The sequence below is a fragment of the Peromyscus leucopus genome, chromosome 7, assembly GCF_004664715.2.
Source record: "Peromyscus leucopus breed LL Stock chromosome 7, UCI_PerLeu_2.1, whole genome shotgun sequence".
In the NCBI taxonomy this organism is placed as follows: domain Eukaryota; kingdom Metazoa; phylum Chordata; class Mammalia; order Rodentia; family Cricetidae; genus Peromyscus; species Peromyscus leucopus.
The window spans coordinates 95,450,687-95,462,616 of NC_051069.1; the positions used below are offsets into that span (position 1 = coordinate 95,450,687).

The 11,930-nt window shown below is 51.2% G+C and overlaps 1 protein-coding gene across 6 annotated transcripts in view; it reads right to left on the bottom strand.

The window, feature by feature from the left end:
* The window catches only part of Tex264 (testis expressed 264, ER-phagy receptor), a 29,285-nt gene extending 19,811 nt beyond the window's left edge, over positions 1 to 9,474 (bottom strand). Inside the window, exons 1-3 of one of the 6 annotated variants that reach the window (XM_028895274.1) lie at positions 9,363 to 9,474; positions 8,453 to 8,519; positions 5,825 to 6,116 (exon numbers count right to left, since the gene is read on the bottom strand). In XM_028895274.1, the coding sequence (XP_028751107.1) occupies positions 5,825 to 6,082 (258 nt within the window). In that variant the 5' untranslated portion in view covers positions 6,083 to 6,116; positions 8,453 to 8,519; positions 9,363 to 9,474. Of the gene's footprint in view, positions 1 to 5,824; positions 6,117 to 8,452; positions 8,520 to 8,775 lie in introns of all 6 variants that reach the window. The other 5 variants (XM_028895277.1, XM_028895279.2, XM_028895276.2 and 2 more) reach the window with 5 other exon arrangements.
* Positions 9,475 to 11,930: the final 2,456 nt, after the last annotated feature.

The window sequence follows — 11,930 nt, forward strand, 5'->3', positions numbered from 1 at the left end:
GGGCAGAGGCAGAACCATCACCACTGAAGAAAGGAAAGTCCACTGAAGATCTACCATCAAAACCAAGACTATCATGCCTGGCAGTGATAGGGCACACCTTTAATCTCAGCACTTGGGGAATCAGAGGTAGGTGGGTCTCTGTGAGTTCAAGACTAGCCTGGTGTACAAAATGAGTTCTAGAACATCCAGGGCTATTACATGGAGAAACTCTTGTCTTGAAAAACAGGAAGGAAGGAAGGAAGGAAGGAAGGAAGGAAGGAAGGAAGGAAGGAAGGAAGGAAGGAAGGAAGGAAGAAAGGAAGGAAGGAAGGAAGGAAGGAAACAAGACTACCAAGGAAGAGACAAGGGCATGCCAGGCTTCAGCATATCTCCTTCAAGGTATCTCCTCAGTCTCAGTACTATGAGAAGAAAGCAATTGCTTATAACCTAAAGATTTCAGGTATGAGTCCATTTTGATGATACCCCAATGTCCCTCCCAGAGAGCTCTCTGACAACCATTAGGGCCACAGTGAAGAGTCATCTCAAGGGTGCCGCCTGGCTGAGACTTTAAAAGTATAGGGATAGGACAAGATTGATATCTTTCAGGATTCAGAAAAGAGAAACTGTGTCAGCTGGCACACTGGATTCAGCTGGAAACGGCCAACCTCAAGCCCACAATCCATTCAGCCAACAGGGTATATCATCTGCCAGTCTAAGCCCAGAGGACTGCCCTGATCCCTTTCTTGGCAACTCTCAATCACAGTTACCAATGCAAGGGGAGACATGAGACAGAGCCCTGTGCTTACTCTGGCACTCCCAGGGTAGTAGTATCTGCCAGTTACAGATGTATACTGGGCCTCCTTTACCCAGACCTGGTATACAGTCAACACACCAAGACGTGTGTTCAACTTATCTGTTATGTGAAGGAACATGGGGTAGTTACCAGCTGGAATGTGGGCTAATGCCAACAACTAGGCCAGGAGACAGGACCCGTACCTTAGGCTCCGAAGGAAGGAGTCACTGGGATGTCAACTCTGAAAGAGGTTCTGGAGCTTTCTGAGAGTTGCCATCTTTAGTTCCTTAGGAACTTTCTCTCCTACTCCCAGAAGCATACCTCACTGACAGCGGGCACCTGACAAGGCCTTACCACTTGCTGCTTTCCACAAGAAAGTTCATCAAATCCACATGGCCTTGTATGGTCAGTCAGTACACTATTCTCAACCCTGTTCCTGAGGCCCAGGATACCAAGTTACTCAACAAATGTCACACAGAAAGGCAGTGTTGAAGTCAGGGTTCAAACCTAAGCAGACAAGCTCTGGAATTGCAACCTGCAACCCACAGTCCCCTGGGAATTTGAGAACTCAGCCCTAGCTAGGGAGACACAGCAGCCTTCCTTTCCCTGCACTGTCTCTCCTCAGACTCAGGACACTTGGAGCAGGTCTTCCTGAAGGTATACAAGGCTCGCACAGCCAGGGATGGTGTCAAATGTACTATTAGGAGCCAGGCATTGGACCTTTGCCTCATCAATTTGATGCCACAAAAATAAAACCTGGGATGGGGGAGATGTATTTAGCATGAACAAGGCCCTGGGTTCAATATTTATCACCTGAGGCGGGAGGAAGTCTTTCATCCCATTTGATAGATGAGATAGCCTCACTGGGAGGCCAAATGACTCACAACAGAATCACACACTAGGAAGCAACTAAAGCCTTGACTCAGACCTAGAAGGGTGAATCCAGAGTCCTCTCCTCTCACTTAATCTCCCAAGGGCAGCAAGTAGCTCACTTTGTGAGACCTTTCCTACACATAACTTACTACAGAGCAATAGTCTGGCTCCATCTGGCAGAAAACATCCATAGGTCAATTGGAGTAGAGACAGCCTGGGTCCTCAGGAAACAGCAGCTCAGCCCATATTTCCACTCTGTTGAAGAGATCAGCACTAGGAAACTTTATCTCCTTATCCTTTCCCAGGCTCCATCTGACCTACATGCCTTAAGGTGGCCCTAAACCCCACTGTATAGACCCAAGTCAGATCTCTTGACTCTCAGGCCATGCAGACTTGGTATTCTAGGCCTTGATTCTCAGTGGACTAATAGAAAGAGAAGGGCATAGTATTCTTTACGTCCAGAATGCCACCAGTTCCTCCATCATTCCATGCCTGGGAAAAGCATGGTGCTTGGCTGTGGATGTGAACAGCAGATCCCATTTGCCTAGGCTAGGTAAATGCAACTAGCTACCACACCCTCTTGCCTCACTAGGTACCATAATGGTAGACAGGCAGGTTGCATAAACCCTAAACAGCAGAGGAGTAAATGTGGAAGGTATGACGGAGGTGGTGGACAGGGCAGACCTACAGGAATGGTGACAGTACCTAGCCACAAGGGCCTATTTGCAGGCCAGCGTGGTCAGGATCAAGTGAGGCATGCAGGGTTTTCCCAGTTCATTTCCTTCCAACACAGAAGGCCCCCAAAGGATTTTTAATCCTAGCAGAAGAGGCTAAAGTCAATTTTCAACTCTCCAGGACCCAATGTAGAAAGAGGGGTGATAGCAGTACACTTTTTCCCCAGCCAGGACCCTTCTCTAGCAAGAGGCAGTGTGAACCATTAGATATGGGAAGTAGGGCAGGTCTGTGACTGTGACCTCTGGAACTCACTCCAACTCGCGAGGCACCTTAAAGAGGAAATGGCCTGTACTCCATGAATGTTGGCCATTGATGAGAGGACAACACCTGTGATCCATATCAGGTCTTGTTCACTTTCTGACACATGTCGCCTCCCTGCACCCCTTTACCCCAACTACGCCAAGGCTTTCAGGGTCAGAGAATGTAATCCTTCCTCCTGCCTCACAGAAACCATCTGCTCAGACCTCATAGTTTCCTCACATCCAGGACTCAGGACTCAAGCAGCAAATGACATGAAAGAACTTACAGCACTGCCTCTGTCCTGACTTGGAGGTGTCTCTTCTTTTGCCATTTTCTAGACCCACACTAAAGGAGTGGAGCTTCTCTAAGCCTTTCTCAGGAATCATCTTCCCTCTTGCACAGCTTGGCCTAGGAATGGTCATGTCTAGAGAGCTATCGCAGCAAGGTAAGCGATATCTAAAGCCAAATCTCTAACCTGGTTACTCACTGCTTTACTTAGAGTCTGAAAGAGTACCACTTCTTGCAACAATCACAGAGAAGCCCATCTGACTCCTGTTGTACTGTGTCTGGAGACTGGAGGTGGTACACCCAAAAAGTTGGCCTATATCCTCTTTCCCTATATATACATCCATGATGGCCACTGCTAGCAGAGCCAACTAGGAAGTGGCAAACAAGGATTCTCAGCTTTTCTAAGGAATGAAACAGGGTATCATCTCTAGCATCTTCAGGTTCCTGAACCCTCACCCCACGTGACTCTGCACCGTAAGTGTTCAGCAAACTGTATCTCTTCATCTCCATGGTGCCCCAGTGTCAAGCACAGGTCTGGTACAGAGCCAGGACTCAACTATGTATTGACTAAAACAAAAAAGATTAGTACCTCATTCAGGCTATCTTCATCCCAGTCTCCTCCCCCACCATAACACTGCACACCTATTATACTTATTATTACAGTACCAGAATGTAGACCAGGTGGTTAGACAGATGGCTGTGAATCCTGAATCCTGGGAGTTCAGGATGCTCTAGACCTTTTACAATCATCATTGGATAGACCATGTCTAGCTCAGGTGCACAGACAGAGCCCTAACTGTCCCTGTGCTACCCAAGTGCATGCCAAGATATAATCCTGCCCTCATAAGTATTTTCCAGAGTGACCCAAGTTTCCAAGTTAGGGAAGTGCAGAATCAAAGTGGCCACTTTAACCTCTTCATTTATCTTGTAGGCTGACCAGACGTCCACTGCCAGGTCAGTCTGATCTCTCAGCTCATGTTCATGAGTGTTTCACCACCCTTTTCTGTTAAACACCTGTTGAGAACCATGTGCTGGGGTGAATGCCTCACTTATATCATTAAGTGAATCCTTGACAGCCTATCTAAGAAGCAAGTATTTTATCAGGATGTTGCAGAGGGAAAACATTAGTTCAGAAAGTTGTGATATGCCTAATATCGCACATCAAAAAGTAATAAGATACGATCAGAACCCAGACTGCCAGCTCTAAGGCAGAACTCTCAGGACATGACTGCCTTGCACCAGCATCCAAGGTAGACTATGCTCAGCCAACACTGGAGACGTGGGACCCACCTATTCCCGAACAGAGCCATGGTGGTTGACTGGAAGAAGCCGCCATGCCAGTAGAAAAGTACATTTTCCTGGAGTTCTGCCTCATTTCCCAGACTGTGCCTCCAGTAATGACCCGTTACCCTCGACCGGTCTGGTCCTGGAACGAGCACCTCAACCAAAGAGGGCCCCAGTGCCTCTGACTTCAGGTAACGCCATCTCCAGCCATGTGACTGCAAACCTCACACAATGTTTCCTCATCCTTCAAATGGCCTGGGACACCTCTCACCTGACCAGCCCAATCTTTCCAGTGGCTCCATGCCTCATCTCCTTCCCTCCTCCACCTACCCCCCAGTCAGCTTCCTAAAACAGAGGCAGTGAATGATGCCACACCCATCTCCCCAACTGCTGCACCTCCTCCATTAGCCCAAGGAACCTTCTTCTCAGCGCCTTTCTCTACCCACCACATGTCCAAGAGGCCACATTTCCTATTCCTCCATTCCTCCAGGCATTTGTTATTCTAGTTCTTAGCGTTTCCTAAGTCAAGGAGCCCTGCATGGCAGAGGCAGATTCTACTCATGTGAGAAAGCCCACCTACCTCTTCTCTGAATCTTCCCCACATGCTTGAGGTACTCTTCCTATAACCAAGTCAAATTTCTAAAGACACTGAGTCCAGTGTCTTGCTGGCAAATCATCTGTATGGGGTGAACTACAGTTTACTGAGGGCAATGCCAGGTTTAATTCATGTCCAGAATGCAGAAGTAGAGCAGGCCCTGGCAGAGAGAGGAATCAGCACACCCTTGTTTCATCAAGTGTTCCAGTGAGGTCTTGTGTTTAGGCAGTATATAGGGCTTGTTCACTTGAGCTTTCCAGGCAGGGAAATCCAAGGCTGAGGAGTCCAAACAAAAATCCCCTAGGGCTTAGTTTGGCATGGCTCAAAGATGAAGGCTAAAGAGCCCTTGAGAGAGCTGCCAGCCCATGGAGCTATGGGCAGCACCACCCCATAGCACAGCAGGAAACTACATTGGCAAGCCCTGACTCACTGTAGGCTTTTGTACAGCCAGACGCCTACAGGGTACCAGTGATGCTGGATTAGTCTTTGACCTCAGCATCTTGGGTATTTGGCTCCACTTGGCCCTCTCCCAACAGGTAGCTTGAGGTCTATGGACAAGACATATCACTGGGTGGATAAGCACCATGATGACTAGAGAGGTAGGATTCCGAGCCCCATGCCCAGAAGCTGCCCTCTCGCTCCTCAAGAGTCCACAGACCTGGCCTGAGAGCTGAGGAATGGAAAGCAGACAAACAAGATTGAACCATTAGAGAATGGGCAGATGGCCTAAGAGCACCGGCCTCAAATGGACACAGAAAAAGAAAGGACAGCAAGAGACAGAGAATCAAGGTCAAGACAGAAGCTAGGGTCTACTGCACTCAGAAATTCTTGAGTACACATGAGCAAAGGGACGAAGCTGTGAGCAAATACAAAGCTTCTGGATGCAACAGTGGTCCAGGCTAAATCTGGAAGAGCTTTAAGCTTAGAGAGAGAGGGTAACTACAGGACCAGCTCAGATTTGGAAACCCAGTTCTCCTACCCCACCATGACCTAGCCCAGCTTTATCCAAGAGGTAGAAGCCCATGGAGGCTCCTTACCGTGTGGGGGTTGTCATAGTAGACAGCGATGGAACGAAGCTTGGGAGAGATGCTGCAGCTCTCCGTGAAAAGCTGTCCAGTGTCACCATAGGACCCCACATGGAACTTGTAGGCCACAGTGATGTTACGGATTGGGGGTGATCCAGCACTCACTGTCACCCCTGTCAGCAGTCCTGAATACCCAGCAAAGGCCAGCAGCGTCAGCAGCAACAGCAGAGTCAGGCCCCCAATCAGGCCTAGTAGTAGGAGATCCGGCATGGTTCTGGGACTCCCTCTCAGCACCCCAAGGCAGCTGCAAAGGAGACAGAAGGGAGAGGAGGCTGGTAGCCTGCTCTAACCCTGCCTGCCAGCTGGTTCTGGCCCGACCTCAGCCATGCCTTAGTGCTCTGACCCAGGAGGGGGAGGAGCTGTGAGTATTTACACACAGTGACCTAAAAGGGAGCTACAAGTCACTGAAGCCACAAGCCTCTTTATTTCCTAATCATAGCCAGTGACGCTCCTGGAACAGCTCTGCTTGGCACTAGCAGCCCTGCTCATACCTGAGGAAACTGAGTCATACTCCAGGCCCTGACCAGAGTGATTTCCTCCAAGCTGGGCTAGATACCACCAGGAGCTACCCGCCTCCTCTGCCTCTTCCTTCCTACAGTTGAGCCACATTGCCAGCCCAGCATCCTCAAGTCTCATGCACTACTTTGGGGGGACAGGCAGCGGGGGCTGACAGCTGTGGTGTTCAAACACTCATTAACAAACAGCATACCATGAAAAACAAAACCCCTGGGAAGAAAATTTCATGGGAAACACCTGTTTGTTTGTGGGCCCACTTGGTCTGTGGGGACCGGGATTTCCAGGAGGACTAGAACCAGAGCTCCAGAACCAGAGGAGACAAGATCAAAACAGCCCGAGAGGCCAGAACAAAGTCCAACGTGGGTTTCCAAGACATAAACCACTAATCCTAGCCAGCTTCATTCCACATCTGCCAGCCCACAAAGACTAGAAACCAAGACACAGGAAGAAAAGGCTGCTGGAAGTGGAAACACAAAAGAGGGGGAAAGCAGGAGTTACTCCTAATCCAGAAGGAATAAACCCAGCACCAATACAGAAGCCTGTGTGAAACATCCTAGGCAGACTCTCAAGGAGGGCTTCATTTGAGCAGCCCAGGGATCACAGCACACAGAACTGTAGTTAAAAACAAAGAGAAACATGAGCTTTACTAGAGAGACATTCCCACTCTAGTGATTGAAAACTCGTATTTAAGGGCCGTGCAACGGCTCAGCAGGTAAGGGAGGGCAGGTGCTGCCAAGCCTGACACCCTGAGTTCAAGCCCCAGAACCCACTCCCCTAAGTTATCCTGCACACCACCTACACAGTGTTTTAAAGGGCCGGGGAGAAGGCTCAGCAGTTAACAACACTAGCTGCTCTTCCAGAGGACTCAGGTTCAATTCCAAGCACCCACATGATGGCTAACAACTGTCTGTAACTACAGTTCCAGGGGATCCAACACCCTCGTCTAGTCTCCACAGGCATCAGGCACGCAAGTGATACACAGACATATATATGCAGGCAAAACATCCATACACATAAGAAACTAAATTTTAAAAAAAATCCCATTCAGCCGGGCAGTGGTGGCGGCAGCGCATGCCTTTAATCCCAGCACTCGGGAGGCAGAGCCAGGTGGATCTCTGTGAGTTCGAGACCAGCCTGGTCTACAGAGCGAGATCCAGGACAGGCACCAAAACTACACAGAGAAACCCTGTGTGTGTGTGTGTGGGGGGGGAGTCCTATTTAAAAAGCAAATGGTTTTAGAGCTGAAAAAGCAGCGCTACAGCCCTATAGAAAACTTAGCTCCACGGGCTTGTTCCCTGAAGGTTCTAAGTGGAAGAGATGCTAAAATCTGTTCCTGGCATCAATGAGCAAACAGAACTGGCCTTACAAAGAAGCCAAGAATATTTCTGAACTCTGGTGCCAGGACACTGAGGTGCCTCCCACTGGTCTCCTCGTGCCTTCTGTACTCCTGTCTGTGAGCTTCAGTATCTCTTCTGTTTGCACACTCTGCTCTACTCATCCTGCCTCCAGTTAGCTTCATTCTTCTTTTCCGATAATACGATAACAACTCTCGCACCCAGTACTTAATATATGCTAGGCGCTGACTCAATGTTGAAATCCAGCTACTTCACTAATCCTCCCAAGAATCCAATAAGGTAGGTGCACATCAGGAACCAAGTGGCTGGAGGTCAAGAAGCCTGTCCAAGGTCACACAGGTATTACACAGAGCCACCTGGATGCAAACACAAATAGCCTGACTCCCGTCCATTGTCAGTTTTTCTCTCCTCTGGCTTCCAGAAAGGCATTTCATCCATGTTGGACCTTGCTGATCTCAAGGCTTCTGGCTCTCAGCATCTAGGCCACAGCCTGCTTTGGGAGGGACAGGCATTGCTACACACTTCTGTTGTAAGGGAACTTAGCTCCCAGCCTTCCTCTTCCTCCCACTTCCCAAACTGCTCAGAAAAGGGGGGACCTATTTCTGCCCACTCCCACAGCTTTGGTCAACCTAGAAGGAGAAGCAAGGCAAATTTCCCCACACCCCGTAGAGAAAGGCAAGGGCAGGGGATGAGGAGGAGGCTCACTCACCTAAAAAGCCAGGCTCACTTTTAGCAACTCATAGCATCCAGTACAGCAGGGCTCCAGTACTCCGGCGCTGGGGTGGGAAGGGAGGGGGAGAAAGGAACAGTCAACTCAGCCCTGGACACAGGCAGCGAGCAAAGCGGGCCACCAGGCCCCGAGCAACCCCTTAGCAGTGAAAGCCCACTGGACGGGACCGTACACACGCGAGCCGACCCCACCCTCCGACCCCGCGCGGAAATCAGGCCAAATCCAGCCTCACAACGTCAGATCTGAGATCTTCACCGGGCCCAACTCCCACACTTGGAGTCAGCGCAGTCCCTGCTGCTGACCTTGGGCAGTGCGTGCCCTCTCCCGGGCCTCAGTTTCCACTAACGTCAGAGTTCCGGGGCCGATGCCTTCCTTGGCCCGAAAGCGTCGGAGCTGTGGCTCGACGCAGGCTTCCTGGGGCCGCTCACGTGCGCTCTGCGGAGGGCCGGGCCCTTAAAGGGACCTGCGCCAACCAACTTGGGTGCTAGGAGCAGGGAGGGCGCCGCTTCGCGCCCTCGGCTTCCAGCCCCGGCTCGCCTCCCGGCCTCGCGCACCTCTGCAACTTCTGAGACGCTCTGAAGTTTGTGGTCGAGGCGAGGCGCGCGGCCCCAGGAAGCGGAGCTGAAAGGTGAGCCCCGCCCGTCTCGTCCCCCCCCCCCCAGTGCCACTGACCCAGGCCGTGCCCGCACCCGAGGCCGAGGCGGTGGGCCGCACCGAGAGGTCAGCACCGCCTCACCCTCGCTTTCAGGCCCAGGAAGAAGGCCCTGGCGGCTGTGGGCCAGATGCGGTGCAGAGGGCGGCTCCGGCCGCGGGGCCCAGGCGGGAGGGGATGAGGGGGGCCTGGGCCGACACCCCGACGGGAAGGCCTCGCCTCCGGCCCCGCCCTCACCTCAGCAGCGGCCCCGCGGACGCGGACGGGCGCCGGAGCAGGCTAGGGTACAGGCGCGGAGCTGGCGCGCGCTTGCCTCGCACGCTCGCTCCGCCCCTCCCGCGGCGGGACGTGGCCGTGGCTGTGGGCGCGTGCGCTCCAGACTCGGAGGGCGGAGGCCTGCCCCGCCCCGTCTCCTTGGTAACGTGCACGCCTCCTTCCCCACCCCCTCCCATACACACCTGGCTGGGACAGCAGTGCCCACCGGACGACGCACATTCCTACTTCCAACAAACCAGAACTCCTCCTGACCGGGAGGGAGGGGAAGCGCAGCGGCGACCGCTGGCTCCAAGCACCGGCGAAGTCAGCCAGTTTTCCTGCCCTAGAGGCCCAGGAAGTCAGGACGGGACTGGATAGTGTTTGTGCATTTTTCGGGAGGATCAGCCCAGCAATGTCGGCCTCTTAACAATTGTACATTCTTACTCTTCCCACCCTTCTCTCACTGAGGCTTCATGAAAGGCCTGCGAACCCAGCAGGGGCGGGCCGCTTGCTCAGGTTCTACATCTGAGGAAGTTGAACCCCAGCCCGAGCTAACCAAAGAAGCTCTGAACAACTTCTGGAGAGTGCAAATATCAGTGTCTCCACTCACCTACCCACCAGCTCTTTGGTGAGCATAGGAGTGACCATTCCTCCATCCAACATTTATTAAGTGCCATGTCCTATCAGGACAGCTTCAGGAGCTGAAAACAGCGAACCCAATGAAAGCCCTGACCTCCAGAAGTTCTCTCCAGTGAATGCCTTTCTCCCAAACTTCTACTTCAGTGGCCTGGATGTGGCAGTTGGGAGGTCTACTGGTTAATATAGCATAGGTTACTCCCAAGCTAAGTACAAGCTCCTTCAGGACAGGTTCAATCTTGCTCTAGTCTCTGATGACCTATAAACCTCAAATCAACTGCGCTAAGGACTCCTCCTGAGATGCCCAGATTTATGGTGGAGGTGAGGAAGGTAAGTACGCTTGTAAATGTGGCTGGTCATAAATTTTGCTGCAAGACAGGCTAGTCCAAGGACTATCCTGGTGCTTCTGACAAGGTTGTTATTTGGAAAGATGATCACCCCAAAGAGTATATCAGAAAGATGACTTTGGAAAAAGTCAGCAGCCACGTGGTAACATGTGATCTTGAACCTCATCCACAAAGTCTGTCCCAGTGCACTGGACAGTTTGGCAGAGTGGGCAGCTGGCTACTGAAAAGTCTTCAGGGTAGGGCCAGCAAGAAGGTCATTATTGCTGTCTTACCTGTGAACATCAAACATGGGCAACGATTGGCTGGTTTGGGCAGGTGGACTACACACTAGATGTGGTTCTTGAGACACAAGAAGGGCACATGGCCTTTGCCTTCAGGGCACATGGTTAGTTAATTCTGTTTCTTGGAAGTTGATTAGGCTTTCAGGAAATCATTGTCAGGAGATATCCTTTCCTCATCTTGTTCTCTCTGCTCACTTCCTTTAGCCTGGTTGGGAGCTCCAGAACCTAGTATGAGAGTTCCAGGTGTGCCTTAGGAGTTTCAGCACTGTATTGTTAGGAGAGTTGGCCTGCAACTGGGGATCAGCCCACAAGGCTTCATCTCCTGTTTCCAACACTGCGTACTATCCAGTGGACACTAGGGGGCAGCAGACTCATTTGCAAGGCCCTTTTACACTCCTAACAGGTCTCCTCTCAGTTGTCTCTCAATAGCACATATTCCATTATTGGAAGCCCAGACTTGCCCTTCCTCTTTCCCAGGAATCACCAACTGAGGCTCTTTAGTTCTGTGTAAATTGCCAGAGAATATCTCCCCAGGGCTCCTTTTCTTAAAGTAATTAAACTTATGGGGTTAGATTTCCATCTAACCGTTCCTTTCTTCCCCACCTCTTCCATTCCAAAGCCTGTTAGAGCCCCTCTAACTCAGCCAGAGGATATTCATGCAGTGTAACATGCTTGCCACAACTGCCAACCCCACTGTCTGAGGGACTGAAGCTGGTTTAGTCCCCAGCCACTCAGCCTAGAAAGGGCTGCCTCTGCAGGATGTCCCCACAGCTGAGGACTAACTAGTTTCAGCAACTCCAAGTCAGCTTCATTGTTCTACCAAGAGCCAGGAAATGCAGCAGGAGCACTCAACACTCTGTGTGTGTGTGTGTGTGTGTGTGTGTGTGTGTGTGTGTGTGTCGGGGGGTCGGGGGGGCACCCCCACCTTTTACAGAGTTCCTAAGAGGAGGAGAGAAGCATAAGGAATTAGTAGATAGAAAGATAGCAGAGATGAGACAGACAGAGACACAGGATGGCTTTGGGAGGACCTGGATCAAAATTCACCGGCCCCTTCTGTCTCTTCAAAAAGGCTTTTATAGGAATGCCAAGGGGCAGGGCAAAAGCTTTCCCCTTGCTAGATCAAAGCATACCGCACACCCAAGTGCAGACCTTTCCAAACACCTGGTAACCACACACATGGTCAATCCATCCCCTTATGCAGCCATGCTGGGTAAAGCAAGCTCAGAACTCACTAGGAAACCTCTGTGGGCTCCCACAGTTCCCTCCTCTTAATTTTTTTTTTTTTT